This window comes from Oncorhynchus mykiss, chromosome 15, assembly GCF_057628025.1.
Source record: "Oncorhynchus mykiss isolate SJ-2025 chromosome 15, ASM5762802v1, whole genome shotgun sequence".
NCBI lineage: Eukaryota > Metazoa > Chordata > Actinopteri > Salmoniformes > Salmonidae > Oncorhynchus > Oncorhynchus mykiss.
Genome location: NC_143036.1, coordinates 45,880,114 through 45,900,951, shown reverse-complemented (window position 1 = coordinate 45,900,951; position 20,838 = coordinate 45,880,114). Strand labels below are relative to the sequence as shown.

The window sequence follows — 20,838 nt, the reverse complement described above, 5'->3', positions numbered from 1 at the left end:
TGTACGGACCAAGGCGATGTATGAGTTTACGTTAGCAAGTTACTTAACAATCTAATAGTTGTTCCACCACACTTTCTCCCTCACCTCAAACGTTCCAAATGCCAGTAGTTCTTCGGTTACAGCACAGGAAGTACGCTTCATCACCTTCTCATCCCCATGGTCAAGCTTCTCACCTAGCGTTACCTCTTCGTTATCGTTCAGGGTACGCGCTGCTGTAACCTTCTCACCCCTGTCTCCATGGTCAGGCTTCTCACCTAACGTTACCTGTTCGTTATCGTTCAGGGGACGCGCTGCTGTAACTGGCAAGCTGCCTTTCCAGAGGACGCACTGATGCTGTAACTAGTGTCTTCAGGTGCTTCATTCTGTTGTTATGTAAACGATGGGCTGAGCCTTGGATACAGGCAGAATGGCTCCAAACGCGCATCACTCGTTCGCTTACAGCCAGTAGTGATAGTAATGGTAACAAGACAAGCAGTAACAAGACAAATCTCTTTATTTCTGCTGACACCTTAAATCAATTTGTTTTCCATCTGGGAATGTAGGTGTACATATCAAATGGCACCCTATTCCCTACATAGTGCACTACTTTTAAGGCCCTGGTCAAAAGTAGTGTACTACATATGGAATATGGTTCCATTTGGCACGCACGCTCTTCCGCCTTGAATAACATAATATGGTCAACATTGGCCATTTGCACATAATACCAACAGTCAAAGTACAAAACCTTTCAGTTGAGAATCAATTCATCTGGTGGTCTTCTCTATGGCCTCAGCCTTTGGAAGGAAAAAAAAATGCCACAAACCATATATTTGTTGTTCATAGTCACTCACACAGATACCACATATGATACAGTGTCTGGTTCCACACACAGAGAAACAGAGGGAGCAAGCTCAGTATCTGCCTCTTACTCTGTCACAGTTCTTCTGTAGTCGACTTCACAGGAGGTTATAGAGACATTTATATTGCTCATTAATGATTGGACATGACTTGACATGTAGGTAGGCTATCAGAGGGTGAAATGTCATGGGAACAGGTTTGATCAGAACAACAGTCCCATGTGCCGCAGAGATAATGTAATACAAAAACAAAATGGCCTCCTGTCCTGAAACAGAACGTCTCAGTCTTTCAAAAAAATTCTGTCCAGTTTATTTTCTCATTTCTCTTTATAAAAGAGTCTTTTCTTTTATGTTTGTACGATGGATCAGGCCACAGCGACAGGGGCCCAAGGATCAAGAGTCCTCCAGACACTGAGAAAGAAAGGTAACTCAAGAGGAGGGCGAGGGTGGATGATCACCTTTCAGCTCTAGATGAAGGCATGACCAAATCCACACATCTCCCGCTCTTTCTTTCTCCCCCTCGGTCTCAGGAGTCTGAGTCAGATCCGTTACTGCTCTCCCGGCTGATCTCAATCTGTAGCGAGGGCAGGTTGTCAAGCCGACTCTTCTTCATTTTGTGGGTCTGCTGTTCCTTCTGTTTGATCAAGGCCCCCCACACCTTCTGCAGTGCAGAGTCGTCCTCCTCCTCATTTTCCTCTTCTCCTTCCCGCCCCCCCAACCTGGAGCTGGCTGATCCAGACCCCGCACGGCGACTGGAAGGCTTCCGCTCGGGAACACCACCCTTATGGGAGGAGGGGCCGAGCCTGCTCCACAGACGACCTGGGGGAGGGAGCAAGGGTTCAATTTTAAAGCACTTTTGGTGTCTTTTCAACTAATGTACTGCATTATTGACTAATAGCAGTAGATGTGTTTTTCTTCCTTACTTGATTTCCTGTCTTTGGACGAATCAGAGTAGAGGCCGCGGGAGTCTAGTTTGGCCATGCCCAGTCGGCTGTGCACATCTGTGATTGGCTCTCGGGGAGGGGGTGAGTCTCGGGAGGCGACAGGGGAGGCGGAGTGTCGTCTCTCAGGAGAGTAGGGTCTCTTCCCTAACCTCTGCCTCACATCTACACACAACACAAGGTTAAATACACTATACACACACAAACCAGAAAAAAAACCTTATACCACATCACTGATATTAACCTGGTCCCCAGGATATTGCGCACATAAGTCTGGGACATCAACGATTCAAAGTTGGCCTAAGTGGGAGTGACCATAGATATCTTTAGACGGGTGGGTTGTTTAGCAACCGTGGAGCAAAACAGGTGAGTTGGCTTAGAATCAAAGGATTGTTGGCAACATGGAAACTATATTTCTTCTCCAAATCTTTATTGAAAACAAATACATTGTTACTAGGTATGTGCATCTTTCCCTTTCAAGACGATTCGATGCATATCTATCTAGACACATGGGCTCCGATACGATACGTTTTTTTTTTTATCCCTTTTTCTCCCCAATTTCATGGTATTCAATTGTTTTAGTAGCTACTATCTTGTCTCATCGCTACAACTCCCGTACGGGCTCGGGAGAGACGAAGGTTGAAAGTCATGCGTCCTCCGATACACAACCCAACCAAGCCGCACTGCTTCTTAACACAGCGCCATCCAACCCGGAAGCCAGCCGCACCAATGTGTCCGCTAACTTTGGTTAGCGCGCACTGCGCCCAGCCCGCCACAGGAGTCGCTGGTGCGCGATGAGACAATGATTTCCCTACCGGCCAAACCCTCCCTAACCCGGGACGCTAGGCCAATTGTGCGTCGCCCCACGGACCTCCCGGTCGCGGCCGGTTACGACAGAGCCTGGGCGCGAACCCAGAGTCTCTGCCGGCGCTGCAATACATGATACGATACGTTTTAGTTTGAGGAATGAATCGATGCGTTTCGGTGCACTAACATTTGTTGCATAAACACATTACATTTCCATTCCAAATTCAAATCTGTTGCTGATGGAACTCAAGAGCTGTGTCTCTCTGAGCCAACTTGTGTGTGTGTGTAATTTAAGTACAGTATATGTCTATGTTGAATGTAGGCACCTGAGCTACGCCATAAGGGAAACTGGACATCTACCACCCCACTATCAGTTAGGGGGGGACAATGTTTGCGTTCTGTTCCCCCCCTCTTTTGAGAGGGGGGGGGGGGAGGACACTAACTCATTTGTAATTTTGCAGATTAAAAGTGTTAATAGCTAGTAATGTATCAATCTTTATCTTCTTTTTTTTTGTTGCTATGGCATAGTAAATTAATATATAGCACAACTTGGACTGGATTTCACCCGTCTCATAAATCACATGGTTTGGACTGTTTTGACAGACAGTGAGCTTCTGCTGTCCTCGTTATGAAATTATCAACTTTACCCTGTATATCGAAAAATGACAATATATACTGATTGTTCCGGGCAAAAATACCAAAACTATTGATGAACCTGAACAATCAGATGTAATGTAAGCTTTGATTAGCATGTAGCCTACCTATAGCCAGATGAGTGTCAGCTACTTTTAAATCTGGCAAAACACAATTTTCAGCGCATTTTATTAAAAATAATCTAGCAAATTACATTGGTTGTCATTCAACTAATAAAGCATAATCTTGTGCAAGCCATTTTACCAAATGCTTAAAGTGATACGCAGATGTGCCAGATCAGGACTAGGCCTACCTCTCAGTAAGATTTGTCCGGCATTCAAAATGACTTGTAGATTAATGTCAACTGTCAACATAATTACATACAGTTCGACACTGAAGGAGAGGACAAAGTTGTCAAAAGATGAGGTATTTAGAAAGTAATTTGAGAAAATGCTTAGTGAACTGGCAATTAGCAAGGTTTGAATGGATTTTCTGACCGATGCATGCTACATTTGGATCGGTTTGGGGTCCCGCAGACCAGTACACTCATATCTTAAACATTTGAATCGGGGATTGATATGTACCGGTGAATCGTTACATCCCTAATCCTTATAGTTGATGGTGAGCTAGCTAGTGAAATTTTGCCATATTAGCATAGATGTGACAAGAGTCAAAACACCTCGAAACAAGACATTAGTTGTGGGAGATGATTGGTTGGTAGATTAAGCCAATGCATGGAGAGTTTTCCAGATCTTTCTGTATTAACAAAGACCAAGTTTGATGTGTTGGTCAAATAGAGTTTGAAATGTCTAGATTACATTGTTATTGACTGTGTAGAGTAGCAGATAACTGACCTGTCTTTCCACTACTGGCCACAGGGGTGCGCTGTCTATGCTGGGTGAGGCTCTGTCTTTTTTCCTCCAATAGCTGCCTCACATCCATCACTTTCTCCACTGCACTGCTTTTGGTCCCGCCTACTGATCCTCCACTTCCTCCTCCTCCACCAATCCTGTTCCGGACACCACTACCCCCCAAGCCGCTGTCACTGCGAACAGAAGAGTGTCTGAAGAACAGACAGGGAGAACATCAACTATTAATTTACTATGTTACCTAGGTTAAAAGGTCCGCATTCTGCACACATAAGCATACATGGTCATGTCACCCACCTCCACACAAACTTTTGTCCACCACACACACTGACCGTATAGTCTTGAGGTTGGTCTCCACCTCGTCTGCATACATGGTCATCTTCATGCTCTTCTTGGGAGAGGGGGTTGAGATCATCTTGAGCTCCAAGTCATAGTCCATTTCGTCTGAGTCTGACGAGACAGAGGGGGAAGAGGAGGGCCTGCCCAAACGACTCCGCAGGGCCACCCCTGGACCTCCCCCCCTCTCCCTCTTCTCCTTCTCCTTCTCCTTGTACTCCACCACCCTGTCGTCTGAGTCCATGTCCTCCTCTTCCTCATCCTCCTCCTCCTCTTCCTCTATTGGTTCTTCTGGTAGGTTGACCAGGTCAGCTGGAGAGACGGAAAGGAGGGCGAGAGAGGAGAGACGGAAAGGAGGGCGAGAGAGGAGAGAAGGGCGAGAGAGGAGAGACGGAAAGGATGGCAAGAGGAGAGACGGAAAGGAGGGCAAGAGAAGAGACGGAAAGAAGGGCAAGAGAGGAGACGGAAAGGAGGGCGAGAGAGAAGAGACGGAAAGGAGGGCAAGAGAAGAGACGGAAAGGAGGGCAAGAGAAGAGACGGAAAGGAGGGCAAGAGAAGAGACGGAAAGGAGGGCAAGAGAAGAGACGGAAAGGAGGGCGAGAGAGGAGAGACGGAAAGGAGGGCGAGAGAGGAGAGACGGAAAGGAGGGCGAGAGAGGAGAGACGGAAAGGAGGGCAAGAGAAGAGACGGAAAGGAGGGCAAGAGAAGAGACGGAAAGGAGGCCGAGAGAGGAGAGACGGAAAGGAGGCCGAGAGAGGAGAGACGGAAAGGAATGAGAGAGAGGGACAGAGGGATGAGAAGGAAAGGAAGAAAGAGATACGGAAAGGAGGGGGAGAAAGGAGAGACGGAGGGATGAGACGGAAAGGAGGGGGAGAGAGGAGAGATGGGAAGGAGAGACGGAGGGATGAGATGGAAAGGAAGGGAGAGAGGAGAGACGGAGGGATGAGACAGAAAGGAGGGGGAGAGAGGAGAGACGGGAAGGAGAGACGGAGGGATGAGACGGAAAGGAAGGGAGAGGAGAGAAATGGAGGGATGAGAAGGAAAGGAGGGGGAGAGAGGAGAGGATGGAGGGATGAGAAGGAAAGGAGGGGGAGAGAGGAGAGGATGGATGAGAAGGAAAGGAGGGGGAGAGAGGAGAGAGGGGGAGGAGAGCAAGAGGAAGTCACAGATTACCACAGGAGATAAATATATAAATGTTAGAGCATAACAATTAGGCCTGGTCTGTAAACGTTTGTGTGAGTCTTCCCACCTAAGTGTCTGTAGGATAGTATGAGTGTGTGTTCGTACCGGAGTGCGTAGGGCAGGGCGTGTGTTCTTACCAGGGATAGTGTGTGTAGGGCAGGGCGTGTGTTCTTACCAGGGATAGTGTATGTTCTTACCAGGGATGGTGTGTGTAGGGCAGGGCGTGCGTTCTTACCAGGAATGGTGTGTGTAGGGCAGGGCGTGCGTTCTTACCAGGGATAGTGTGTGTAGGGCAGGGTGTGTTTTCTTACCAGGGATGGTGTGTGTGTTCTTACCAGAGTGTCTATGTGTGTAGGGTGATGTGTCCCCCATGCTGTCCCCTATCAAGGGTTTCTTGCTCTTGCTCACGATTCTGCGCGTGTGATACCGTCTCTTCCTGCAGAAGGTGACAGAGATATTAGCAACAACATACCCACCTATATACTTCACCTAATACCCACATTATACCTTCAACGTCTAACCTAACCATATCCCCTCAACCTTCTAGACCAGGGGTATTCAAATCTTACCCGATTTGATCCGGCGTATTGCTGGTTTTCTGTTCTACCTGATCATTTACTTAACACACCTGGTGTCCCAGGTCTAAATCAGTCCTGATTAGAGGGGAAGAATTAAAAACGAACAGTGGAACTGGCTTCCCGGTCCAGATTTCAATTTGAGGGTTCTCGACTAACCAGTATGTATTTTTTCCTGATAGCAGGAAGAGTGTCAAAAGGGACAAAAACCAACTTGAAAATCAGGGAAAACAGATGAGAAAAGTAGAGAGAGAGATAAATGAGAAAATGAGAGAGAGATAAAAGTTAAAGACAGAAGGTGGGGGGGGGCAGAATGACATGTTCAAGCAGAGGACAATAAACATAGATACAGGAAGGTGCAAACAAAGAAAAAGTGAAAAGAAAGAAAGAGAAAATGTTAGGAAAAAGTGAGTGAAAGAAACAAAAGCAGTACAATGTACAACAGTGTGGCAGAATATCAGTTCCAGTCAGCTATGGTGGTGCTGAGGATCTGGATGTACCATGATGGTTTAGAACAAAGAAAAACAAGAAACTAATTCAAGGAACTCAGTCCAGCTTTCAACAAACTCTTGAAGGTTGTAATAGTGGAATGCACAAATTGGGAAGTGCATCAGTTTTCCTCATCATGTCAGTTATTGCATACCTTAGAGATCTATTTATAACTTATCAGAAATGTCCAGATCAACTAGCCCATGTCAGATGTTTTTGAGCCCATAGATTTTGTTGTAATGGTTGTCACTCAAATATCACATGATCACATATTTGAGGTGGCAAAACGTATCAAATTGCAAGACAATTAGCATTACAACAGAAACATTTTCTCTGCACCCCATGACAAAATGTGTACGAAATAACCTTTAAATATTTTCTCTCCCCCAACAAGAGGGGTGTGAAGAGTTTGTTTCATGAACAGTGCTTGTGCCCATAGAAATAGACGGGGCACAAGATATTCGTACATGCTGGAAGGGGGGCCTGAGTGAAATAGTTTGGGAACCCCTGGTTTAGCACACTGTCCCCCTGAATAACCATGGAGACACACCTCAGGGTGCCTATCCAGCATGTATTAATAAAATCAGTGTTGGCCAAGGAAGCATCCGTGTGTGTGGTTACCAGGAGTTGCTGAGGATGCCCCTCATGCCTCCGTAGTTCGGGTTGCCGTACTTCATGTAATATCTGCTCTTCCTCGCAGCACCCAGCTCCTTCTTATCACCTGAAAACACAGAAAGAAAACAGTCACAATCCTAATACAGTGCCTTCAGAAAGTATTCATATCCCTTGAGCTATTCCAATTTTTTTTGTGTTACAGCCTGATTTCAAAATGGATTAAAATATATATTTTTCCCTTACACACAATCAGGTTGGGAAATGACAACACACGGGTAGATTTTGGCATTGGCGTTTAAGAATGACTACATTGGCAGGTAGGTCCCACTGAGCATTTGGGAACATAGATATTTTTTTTTTTATCCAAAGTCCAAATGTAGAAGTAGATCGAATTAACCCGAAAGGCTACTAAAATTGTGACTTTTTCCTTGTGTTTCTTTGCTAGTTACATCGTTTTTAAATCACATGCTAGCATGTTTTTCAATATTAGTTAGAGTTTTCTGCAATTGTCTGCTGCTAGCTAAGAGACAAGGAGATTCTCACGAGGGCCCCCATTACCACAGTAAACCCCTCATTTAAAAGGGCAGCTGATAATTTTGGTCTCACCTAATGACTCAAATATTTGGGGTACATTGTGTTTGATTGAGTATGGAACACTCCAAAAACCTATATTACACTTTTTGTAATTTCTTATTAAAACACACATTTACTTTCATTGTGCTCCTAAATTTGTGCCAAAAATTTTCAACTCACAGTGCATTACTCAGATTAGAGGTTGACCAATTAATTAGGGCCGATTTCAAGTTTTCATAACAATCGGAAATCGGTATTTTTGGGTGCCGATTTGCCGATTTTTAAATATATATATATATTTTATACCATTATTTAACTAGGCAAGTCAGTTAAGAACACATTCTTATTTTCAATGACGGCCTAGACGGTGGGTTAACTGCCTTGTTCAGAACGACAGACTTTCACCTTGTCAGCTCAGGGATCCAATCTTGCAACCTTTCAGTTAACTAGTCCAATGCAATAACGACCTGCCTCTCTCTCGTTGCACTCCACAAGGAGACTGCCTGTTACACGAATGCAGTAAGCCAAGATAAGTTGCTAGCTAGCATTAAACTTATCTTATAAAAAAAACAATCAATCATAATCACTAGTTAACTACACATGGTTGATGATATTACTAGATATTATCTAGCCTATCCTGCGTTGCATATAATCTGACTGAGCATACAAGCATACAAGTATCTGACTGAGCGGTGGTAGGCAGAAGCAGGTGCGTAAACATTAATTCAAACAGCACTTTCGTGCGTTTTGCCAGCAGTTATTCGTTGTGCGTCAAGCATTGCGCTGTTTATGACTTCAAGCCTATCAACTCCCGAGATGAGGCTGGTGTAACCGAAGTGAAATGGCTAGCTAGTTAGCGCATGCTAACTAGAGGGACGGAAGCTATGCTGTTTCACTGGCAATATTAAAGTGCATACAAGAACATCCAATAGTCAAAGGTTAATGAAATACAAATGGTATAGAAGGAAATAGTCCTATAATAACTACAACCTAAAACTTCTTACCTGGGAATATTGAAGACTCATGTTAAAAGGAACCACCAGCTTTCATATGTTCTCATATTCTGAGCAAGGAACTGAAACGTTAGCTTTCTTACATAGCACATATTGCACTTTTACTTTCTTCTCCAACACTTTGTTTTTGCATTATTTAAACCAAATTGAACATGTTTCATTATTTATTTGAGTCTAAATTAATTTTATTGATGTATTATATTAAGTTAAAATAAGTGTTCATTCAGTATTGTTGTAATTGTCATTATTACAAAAAAATTAAAAAAATCGGCTGATTAATTGGTATCGGCTTTTTTGGTCCTCCAATATTCGGTATCGGCGTTGAAAAATCATAATCGGTCGACCTCTAACTCAGATCCCTTCATTTCCCCCACATTTTGTTATATTACAAATGATGTCAATTAGCCTATCAGAAGCTTCTAAAGCCATGACATTTTCTGGAATTTTCCAAGCTGTTTCAAGGCACAGTCAACTTAGTGTATGTCAACTTCTGACCCACTGGAATTGTGATACAGTGAATTGATCTATCTGTAAACAATTTTGGAAAAATTACTTGTCATGCACAAAATTGATGTCCTAACCGACTTGCCAAAACTATAGTTTGTTAACAAGAAATTTGTGGAGTGGTTGAAAAACGAGTTTTAATGACTCCAACCTAAGTGTATGTAAACTTCCAACTTCAACTGTATATACACTACCGTTCAAAAGTTTGCGGTCACTTAGAAATGTCCATGTTTTTGAAAGAAAAGCACTTTTTTGTCTATTGATCAGAAATACAGTGTAGACATTGTTAATGTTGTAAATTAATATTGTAGCTGGAAACTGCAGATTTTTGGAAGAATGTATGGAATCTCTACATAGTCGTACAGAAGACCATTATCAGCGGGGGTGCTTTGCTGCAGGAGGGACTGGTGCACTTTAAAAAATAGATGGCATCATGAGGTAGGAAATTATGTGGATATATTGAAGCAACATCTCAAGATATCAGTCAGGAAGTTAACTTCTTCGGGCTAGGGGGCAGTATTCAGAAGTTTGGATGAATGAGGTGCCCAAAGTAAACTGCCTGTTACTATGGACGAGGAATGGCCGAGGATATGTATATAATTGGTAGTATTTGATAGAAAACTCTAAAGTTTCCAAAAATGTTAAAATAATGTCTGTGAGTATAACCGAACTGATATGGCAGGCGAAAACCCAAGGACACTTTTTGGGAATATAAACTTTTTGCCAATGGGAATATAAAAGGAATACCTCCCAGATTTGCAGTTCTTAGGGCTTCCACTAGATGTCAACAGTCTTTAGAAAGAGTTTCAGGCTTGTTTTTTGAAAAATGAGCTAGAATTTGTAGTTTTAGTAAGTGGCTCCCATTTTGGCTGTAGTGTTTGTTGCGCATTCCCGTGAGTGCGCGTACTTTGTTATTTATCTCCGGTAATGGTCTCCGGTATTCTCCATCTTAAATTTGATTGTTTATTTTTATATTAGGGTACCTGAGGATTGATTAGGAACGTTGTTTGATATGTTTGGAAGAAGTTTATTGGTAATTTACGGGATTCATTTGTATGCATTTTGAACGAGGGAAACAGGTGGTTTACTGAGTCTAGCGCGCCAATGAAACATACTTTTTTGGGATATAAAGAAGGACTTTATCGAACAAAAGGACCATTTGTTATGTAGCTGGGACCCTTGTGATTGCAACCAGATGAAGATCTTCAAAAGGTAAGTGACTTATTGTATCGCTATTTCTGGCTTTCGTGACACCTCTGCATGGTGGGAAAAATGTATGTAATGCTTTTGTGTGCTGGGCGCTGTCCTCAGATAATCACATGGTGTGCTTTCGCCGTAAAGCCTTTTTGAAATTTGACAATGTGGCTGGATTAACAAGAAGTTAAGCTTTTAAATGATGCATGACACTTGTATTTTCATGAATGTTTAATATTATGATTTGTCATTTGAATTTCGCACTCTACAATTTCACCGGATGTTGTCGAGGTGAGACGCTAGCGTCCCAATGATCCGTAAGAAGTTAAAGCTTGGTCCCAAATGGGTCTTCCAAAAGGACAATGACCCCAAGCATACTTCCAAAGTTGTGGCAAAATGGCTTAAGAACAACAAAGTCAAGGTATTGGAGTGGCCATCACAAAGCCCTGACCTCAATCCCATAGAAGATTTGTGGGCAGAACTGAAAAAGCGTGTGCAAGCAAGGTGGCCTACAAACCTGACTCAGTTACACCAGCTCTGTCAGGTGGAATGGGCCAAAATTCACCCAATTTACTGTGGGAAGCTTGTGGAAGGCTACCTGAAACATTTTACCCAAGTTAAACAATTTAAAGGCAATGCTATCAAATACTAATTGAGTGTATGTACATTTCTGACCCACTGGGAATGTGATGAAAGAAATTAGTTTAAAAAAAAACAAACAGAGTTTAAATGTATTTGGCTAAATATTTTATTAAAGTAAAGTATTTTTTTTAAATGTCTATTTTTCTATATACACATCTTATGCATTTTAATGAAATCAACTATATGCACTGAGTGTGTCTGAAGCTTTAAACTAACTGTTTGATTAAATAATTAAGACAAATGACTAGAGGGAGACTGATCGCAATTGATTTTATTGTGCCGCCTGGCTCAGACTTGCTGCGCTGTGTTAAAAAAAGACTTAGTGACAGAGTGACAACAGGTGCTAGTCACAGTCACTCAATGTTTTTTGTTTTTTTACACAGAGACAACAGGTGCTTGTCACACTCTCCCTGATGCAGCATCCACCACACATCAACCGTGTGGCTGAAGCTGCAACATTAATTTCTGAATTAAATTGTGTTACCGAAATCCCTAATTTGTTTAGGAAAAACATTCCCTGTTCCCTCAACCCTTGCTCTCTTTACGTGACACATGTATGCTTTGAATGCATGTGACTAATAGGGCCTGACCTATAGCATACCATAATCACATAAATAAATTGGTTATAAACTCGGAACACTAACACGTGACAGCAAAATGATTGCAGAGGACATGACAAACTCGAAAAGAAGGAGGAATAGGAGGAGGAATATTTACTGTTTGCGCAGGAGGTAAAGGGGAAGTCAGATGTGTGGAATAAGTTTGACTGGTTGTGGAAAATACTGGAGATTTTAATGAGTAATGAGTAAGCGCTGTGTGCATATTGTATGTGCCATACAGGTGCTGTTAGATTACAATTTCATTTTTTGACAGTTCGGAAGAATGCAAATACTAAATAAATAATAAGTTTACCAGAGAGAATGTTGTAACGTTATTTTGTAAAGCCTTCATTACAGCAAAGACTAAAAACAGTCGCATTCATTCGTGAATGCAATTTCCGGCCTATTTATTATTTACGCTAATTATTCAATGGTCACTTTGTTATTTCAAAATTAAAATGCTTGATTGCATTTCACATCATCAATGACTGGGATTTATACATTAGTCTAAATAAATACGGAAATATAGGCCTAATTATTATTTACAAAAGTATTCAGACCCTTCGCTATGAGCCTCAAAATTGAGCTCAGGTGCCTCCTGTTTCCGTTGATCATCCTTGAGATGGTTCTACAACTGTGGTAAATTCAATTGATTGGACATGATTTGGAAAGGCACACACCTGTCTATATAAGATCTCACAGTTGACAGTGCATGTCTGAGCAAAACCCAAGACATGAGGTCTAAGAAATTGTCCATAGAGCTCTGAGACAGGATTGTGTCGAGGCACAGATCTGGGGAATGGTACCAAAACATTTCTGCAGCATTGAAAGTCCCCAAGAACACAGTGGCCTCCATCATTCTTAAATGGAAGAAGTTTGGAACCACCAAGACTCTTCCTAGAGCTGGCCGCCCGGCCAAACTGAGCAATCAGGGGAGAAGGGCCTTGATCAGGGAGGTGACCAAGATCCCAATGGTCTCATCGCGCACCAGAGACTTCTGTGGCGGGCCGGGCGCAGTGTGCGTTGACCAAGGTTGCCAGGTGCACGGTGTTTCCTCCGACACATTGGTGAGGCTGGCTTCCGGGTTGGATGGCGCTGTGTTAAGAAGCAGTACGGCTTGGTTGGGTTGTGTATCGGAGGACGCATGACTTTCAACCTTCGTCTTTCCCGGGCCCATACGAGAGTTGTAGCGATGAGACAAGATAGTAGCTACTAAACAATTGGATACCACGAAATTGGGGAGAAAAAGGGGTAAAATTAAAAATTAAAAAAAGAACCCGATGGCCACTCTGACAGAGCTCCTCTGTGGAGATGGCAGAACCTTCCAGAAGGACAACCATCTCTGCAGCACTATCTCTGGAATCCACTCCTCAGTAAAAGTCACATAACAGCCCGCCTGGAGTTTGCCAAAAGGCACCTAAAGACTCTCAGACCATGAGAAAAAAGATTCTCTGATCTGATGAAACCAAGAATGAACTTTTTGGCCTGAATGCCAAGCACCACATCTGGAGGAAACCTGGCACCAAACAGTGACTGAGTTATATTAGCATAAATTATGACTATCCAATCTTACTCATCACAAATAGTAGGCTAACTTACATAAGCCTGCAAATGTGGTGATACTGTACATAGAATTTTTATGGTTAAAATTTGCTTCCCCAAACATAACTCACTCGCCGCCTAGGCTAGTGAATTTGCTGTTCGTTACTTGTCTTGTTGGCTGAGGAAACGTAAATGTGGACAGTTATTCTAACATATTCAAAGTGTGTGGTAAGGACACATGTCATTGCATCCTAGACTTGCATGTTCTGTTAAGATGAATTACCATAATCTAAAATGCGATTTCTGTCATTCTGAGCACCGTGGGAGAACAAACTAATCAGGGTACGCAGCCAATGCATATGGGTCCGGTATATTTCTCAAATGTCCGGTAAATTTAAATGCTGTCGGTCAAATGTCCGGTGTCACATATTCATTAGGGAGACCCTGGTGGGTGGGTGTTTGTGTCTCTCACCGTGAGTGGCCAACCTCAGGAAGAGTTTGTTGCCCTTGAAGGGTTTGATGGCCGGTCGTAGGTCATTCCGGAGCAGAGACTCACTCTCTGCCTGAGACAGCAGGTCCACCTCAAATGCACACACACAAACACACAGGTAACTAATATGCAACATTTCCCCACACACCCACAGTCTTGAACACAGTTTTACCTGGGTGGTCTCGGGTTCTGTTTTCTTCTCTGTGTCTACCTCGCAGGCTTTCCCCTCATTCTCCTTCACCATCTCTTTCCCCTCCTCATCCACCTCTCCATCATCGTCATCCGAGCCTTGTTCTCTGCGAGCTGAGACAGAACAGCAAGCAACACTCAGTGACAAAGCACATTATGTACATGCCTCATATGACTGACAAACCACACTGACCACAAACACAACATCGCAGTCCTGACCAACACAGAATTACCCACTACACTAATCATAAAACATACAAAGACAGTGAACATTGGAACATGGACACACAGCACACTCACCCTTGCTCTCCTGGGTGGGATCACCAGGTTCTTTGGTGCGGTCTGTCTCCGTGGTAACCCCCTCTGGGTCAGGCATGCGGCTGATGTTGATCAGAGCCCGGGTGGAAGTGACATCATCCAGCCACACCACATTACCTAGGAAACCATATTTAACGGCATGTTAAAAATAGCCCACTTGTTGTCAGTCGCTTCTGTGTGTGTGTTACTCACAGGAGGTGTCGTCAATCCACTCGATGTGTGCTGGAGGGTACTCCTTAAAGTAGCCAAACACATCCTGGGTGCTCATATCATCAACACCCGCCACGTGCAACGCCTCCAGGCGCAAGTTAGGGATGGCTGAGAAATGGAAGGAGATTCAGTATGTGCGCAATATCGCGATATTCGTTAGTATCGTGGCAAGGAAACAAATCACAAAGCAGATTTAACTTCTTTAAGAAAACAGCACTAATGTTGGAAACAAAACATGTAATTCAGTCACATGTAAACGTCCCTTTTTCAGGACCCTGCCTTTCCCATGCTTGTTCAATGAACCATAAACAATTAATGAACATGCACCTTTGGAACGGTCGTTAAGACACTAACAGCTTAAAGACGGTAGGCAATTAAGATCACAGTTAAGAAAACTTAGGACACTAAAGAGGCCTTTCTACTGACTCTGAAAAACACCAAAAGAAAGATGCCCAGGGTCCCTGCTCATCTGCTTCAACATGCATTAGGCATGCTGCAAGGAGGCATGAGGACTGCAGATGTGGCCAGGGGAATAAAATTGCAATGTCCGTACTGTGAGACGTCTAAGACAGCTCGACAGGACAGACAGCTGATCGTCCTCGCAGTGGCAGACCACGTATAACAACACCTGCACAGGATCGGTACATCCGAACATCACACCTGCGGGACAGGTACAGGATGGCAACAACAATTGCCCGAGTTACACCAGAAACGCACAATCCCTCCATCAGTGCTCAGACTGTCCGCAATAGGCTGAGAGAGGCTGGACTGAGGGTTTGTAGGCCTGCTGTAAGGCAGGTCCTCACCAGACATCACTGGCAACAACGTTGCCTATGGGCACAAACCCACCGTCGCTGGACCAGACATGACTGGCAAAGTGTTCACTGACGAGTCGCAGTTTTGTCTCACCAGGCATGATGGTCGGGTTCGTGTTTATCGTCAAAGGAATGAGCATTACACCAAGGCCTGTACTCTGGAGCGGGATCGATTTGGAGATGGAGGGTCCGTCATGGTCTGGGGAGGTGTGTCACAGCATTTTCAGACTGAGCTTGTTGTCATTTTGCAGGCAATCTCAACACTGTGCGTTACAGGGAAGACATCCTCCTCCCTCATGTGGTATCCTTCCTGCAGGCGCATCCTGACATGACCCTCCAGCATGACAATGCCACCATACTGCCCGTTCTGTGCGTGATTTCAGGGTTCTGCCATGGCCAGTGAAGAGCCCAGATCTCAATCCCATTGAGCACGTCTGGGACCTGTTGGATTGGAGGGTGAGGGCTAGGGCCATTCCCCCCAGAAATGCCCAGGAACTTGCAGGTGCCTTGTTGGAAGAGTGGGATAACATCTCACAGCAAGAACTGGCAAATCTGGTGTAGTCCATTAGAAGATACAATGCAGTACTTAATGCAGCTAGCTGGTGGCCACTCCAGATACTGACGGTTACTTTTGACCCCCCCCCCCCCCTTTGTTCAGGGGGGGTTCAGTTTGCTGAAAATTAACACAGTTGACAGTGAGAGGACGTTTCTTTTTTTTGCTGAGTTTATTTATTTTCCAAGCTATAATACACAATATTTTACATACAGTTGGTTTTTAAAGGACAAAAGTGGTCTGCTTTGTGTTTTCATTTTTGCCATGGAACAAATATAGCGATACTAGTCACAGCCCTAGTGTTTAAGTGATAAAAAGCCAGGTACGTGTGTACCTTTCATCTTTATACAGCACTTTGTGTGGGTTTGTGTGTGTGTATATACAGTACCTTCAGAAAGTATCCATACTCCTTGACTTTACACATTTTGTTGTGTTACAGCCTGAATTAAAAATTGATTAAAAACCTACACACAATACCCCATTGCAAAGTAAAAACCTTTATTGAAAATTAAATACAGAAATATCTCACTTACATGAGCATTCACACCTATTTGCTCTGACAGTCCAAATTGAGCTCAGGTGCATCCAATTTCCTTTGAATCCACCTGTGGCCAATTCAATTGTTTGGACATGATATAGAAAATAAACACCTGTCTATACAAGGTCCCACCGTTGATAGTGCATGTCAGAGCAGTGGCTGTGTTCAAATACCCATACTAACATACCGCACATTACATAATTAATGAGTATATACTACATTCTATTAGTTCATTTTAGTATACTGTAAACAATTGGTACCGGAAGTTGATGCTGTTGCTGTTGCTATGCAACCTCTTGCAACCTCTCAACCTCAAATGACTAGCTAAACATTTTACGATTTTTGGTGTGTTCGTAAAAAAAAAAAATGTTTTAATTTTTTTTTTAATTTCGTGGTATCCAATTGTTGTAGTAGCTACTATCTTGTCTCATTGCTACAACTCCCGTACGGAGAGACGAAGGCTGAATGTCATGCGTCCTCCGATACACAACCCAACCAGCCGTACTGCTTCTTAACACAGCGCGCATCCAACCCGGAAGCCAGCCGCACCAATGTGTCGGAGGCTACACCGTGCACCTGGCAGCCTTGGCTAGCGCGCACTGCGCCCGGCCCGCCACAGGAGTCGCTGGTGCGCGATGAGACAAGGAGATCCCTACCGACCAATCCCTCCCTAACCCGGACGACGCTAGGCCAATTGTGCGTCGCCCCACGGACCTCCCGGTCGCGGCCGGTTACGACAGAGCCTGGGCGCGAACCCAGGGACTTTGATGGCACAGCTGGCGCTGCAGTACAGCGCCCTTAACCACTGCGCCACCCGGGAGGCCGCGTGTTCGTAAATTCAATCTGCAGTGCCAGAGTGCACTCTGGGCATTTGTAAATCCAGAGCGTTGTCAGATTGTACATTCAGAGCGTTTCACTATCGGAGCGTTCAGAGCGAACACTAGGGTAGATGCGAGTGTTCAACGGCAGTCAAGCACCCAAGCTAACTGGCTAACGGTGGCTAGCTACTTCCAGACACAATTGAGAGAACACCTCACTGACCATTATACTCGCCATAGCAGAGCTGGTTAGGCTGTTTTCATGTTATCCAGAGCGTTGGTGACCAACTGTGCTGCTGGCAACAATTTATTACTGGTTTTTTTTGCTGACATTTACTGACACCAGCCATATTAAACAGTGCGCGAGAGCGCTCTGAAATCAGAGTAGATAGCCAGAATTAACAATGTCCATTGAAACGCACAACGATACCACTTAGCTAAGAATTATGTGAATAATCAAGTCAATAAAAGTTGGTTAGTTAGTTAATATACTGCCTGCCAAGTTCAATGTTTTAGTATCCAACTAACGTTAGGCAACTAGCTAATAAACCGGTACATACTGCTATAATGCTATGCGGTTCGTAAGGATAGCGTAGCTAACAAATTGTCAGCCAACATAACGTGTAATTTAACTTATTACATTGCTCAACATTTTCTTAACATTTGTCATTAGTTCAATTAATTTGTATTCGCTCTCATCGGACTTCGGCTGCATATTTTCTGCTATTTTCTTCAAATCTGAAAACGTGAAGCCACGCACATTTGCTGAAGAATTGCATTATGGGCCCTAAAAGTAGGTAAATAGTGTCCTCTGCGTGTATACTTCGCATTTTGGCAAATTTAGTATGACATCTGGGAACTTTTGGCATACTAACTATATCCACACTACGACCAATAAGCATACTATATACTCAATTCACATCACAAATGGTACGGTTAGTGCAGTCAGTATGTGTATTCGAACACATCTAACTCCTTGAAGTCCAAAGGAAATGTCCGTAGATCTCCGATAGATTTGTGATGAGGTATATATCTCGGGAAGGGTATAAAACCATTTTTAGAGTGTTGGAAGTTTCCAAGAGCACAGCTGTCTCGATCATTGGGAAATGTAAAAATGATGGAACTACAGACTCTGCCTAGAGCTGGCCATCCAACCAAACTGAGCAAGAAGGACCTTGTCAGTGAGGTTGCCAAGAAGCCAATGACCACTGACAGAATTAGGCTGAGATTGTTGTCTTTTTGGCAGGTTTTCCCGTCTTGACAGCTCGTCTCGAGAGAGAGAGAGTGGCCAGACGGAAGCCACTTCTGAGAAAAAAGGCACGACAGCACACCTGGAGTTTGCAAAAAGGCATGCGAAAGACAGATCATAAGGCAAATGATTCTGCGGTCTGATGAGACAAAAATATGTATCCATTGAATATCTAGAAAGACTTGAAGATTGCTGTTCACGACCGCTAACTTAACAGAGCATGAGAAAATCTGCAAGGAAGAAAGGGAGAAAATCCCCATATCTAGATGTGCAAAGGTGAGACAAACATACCCAAGAACTCAGAGCTGTAACAGCCACCAAAAGTGTTTCTACTTAGTATTGTCTCAGGGGTGTGAATTCTTATGTAAATGTTATTTCTGTATATCATGTTCAATAAATTTCCAAAAACATGTTTTTACTTTGTAATTATGGGTTATTGTGTGTAGATGGATGAGAAAAATATATATTTAATCTATTTTGAATTCAGGCTGTAACACAAAATGTGGAATACGTCATGGGGTATGAATACTTTCTGAAGGCACTGTATGTGTGTATCTACCTTTCTTCATGGTTTCTCTGTCCAACACCACATTCTTCTGGGCCAGGTTGGCCTCTGCACGGAAGTGGAACCTTTCCGCTCTCTTCTCCTTCCTCTCAATCGCCTCCTAGAAACACACACACACAGTTATGGCAAAAATAGTTATGGCTGTTAAGTGTAACTGTTGGTTTACCCTCTCACTTTTGTGTAATGGAACTAGTATTAGTGTGAATGTTTGCCAGATAACTTTCAGGTGTGGTTACAATACCGTACCTTTGATGTGACATCGATTCCAGTGATGAATGTGCCAGCTTTGTTCTCATACCGCCGACTTGTGTCCTGGTCAAATGTCAACAAATATGTATACATTAGAGACGCACTTTCTTACTGTGGGGTAGCCTAGATAACAATGCACTGATCTGACAGCTTATGTTTGTTCTGAACAATGAATGATTGTCGACAAAACAAGAAAGTGTGCATTCAGTCTATCATACAACACCCCCCCCCCCCCCCCCCTCCCCCCTCCCCTCCCCAAAAAGCTGGCAAAAGTGGCAAGATCTCGCACCAAACCTCTGTCCTTGGGGATGTTAAAACGAGTTAGCTAACTAGTACGTTGTATTATTAACTATGTAGCGAGGGGGTTTCTGTCATGAAACTTAACGTCTGGTGAATTAGCTAGCCACCGGTAGTTAAGCAGAGTTAAATGCTAAGATAGCCGTTGTTTGTCATATAATATGTAACGTTAGTTTGCTTACGCTAGAATCAACAATATACTGTAACAACCCAGACAGGTATGATGTTAATATCAACTAGCTACACTAGGTAACACTAGCTAGTCACTAGCTACCGAGCTATCTTGTTAGCTCAAGGCACGCTGAGCTCCTCCAATACCAAGGCAATATTCACAGGCCCCCGAAGGTACGCGAGCCCGCGATCTGGTGAGGCCTACTTCCCTCACCGGCAACAATTCCTTCAAAGACCGGTTAACGGGGATGTTTTCCACCTCGAGTTCACCCTCCTCCACCTCCATCGGTTCAGATTCACGGGCACCTCGGTCCGAGTCTGAATCCGAGTCCGATTCTGAGTGGTCTGGCCCACTGTCTGGCTTTACCGACACCCGTAGACTGCGCACTGCCGCCATGGTCCTAGCACTCCGTCCGCAAACGCTTTCGAAGCAGGAAGACGTGAGTGTGCAGGGAAAGGCTGTACGGACACGCCTGGTGCCTAATTTTAGTGAGAGTCGAGTCAAAGACAGTACAGTAAAAAATAAATAATAATAGCCATTCAAAAAAGTACAGTTGCATATCTGGGAGTTTTTGTCACAAAGGACAGTGAGCCGTGTGAAATCAAATCATGAAAGCCAAAGCTATTCTTAACAGTTGACTTCAAAGAGATGTATATACACGGAACAAAAATATAAACGCAACATAAAGTGACTGAGGTATAAAGTTTAAATTGGATATTCGACAGATATTTGCGCTTTCATGATGTCATGATGTTGGAATAATTGCGCACAACATTGCACAGTCTTATTTTCATGATTTTTACATGAATTTGCTTTCCAAAGCTAATAAACATGTGGAAATGTGAGCAGCATTTTGTATTCTTAATTTAATTAGTTAGGGAGCGTAAACAAAGTCCAAACTTTTTTTACATAAACATTTCAATAGCTCCTTGGTCATGTGACCTACTGACTTCAAACAAGGTTCAGAATGTCCACTCAGTGGGCTTACACATTGGACACCCTTTAGTTTGTCCATTTTATTCTCA

The 20,838-nt window shown here is 43.5% G+C and overlaps 1 protein-coding gene across 1 annotated transcript; it reads right to left on the bottom strand.

Moving 5' to 3' along the window:
- Window positions 1-475: 475 nt before the first annotated feature.
- On the bottom strand, window positions 476-20,605 carry ncbp3 (nuclear cap binding subunit 3). The gene is made up of 13 exons (XM_036944390.2): window positions 20,027-20,605; window positions 19,342-19,407; window positions 19,090-19,195; window positions 14,540-14,665; window positions 14,330-14,464; window positions 14,013-14,143; window positions 13,823-13,931; window positions 7,290-7,389; window positions 5,940-6,040; window positions 4,419-4,734; window positions 4,072-4,280; window positions 1,760-1,942; window positions 476-1,655 (listed from the first exon to the last, which is right to left on the bottom strand). The coding sequence occupies exons 1-13, from the start codon at window positions 20,207-20,209 to the stop codon at window positions 1,363-1,365; spliced, it is 2,058 nt and encodes a 685-aa protein (XP_036800285.1). The 5' UTR covers window positions 20,210-20,605; the 3' UTR covers window positions 476-1,362.
- Window positions 20,606-20,838: the final 233 nt, after the last annotated feature.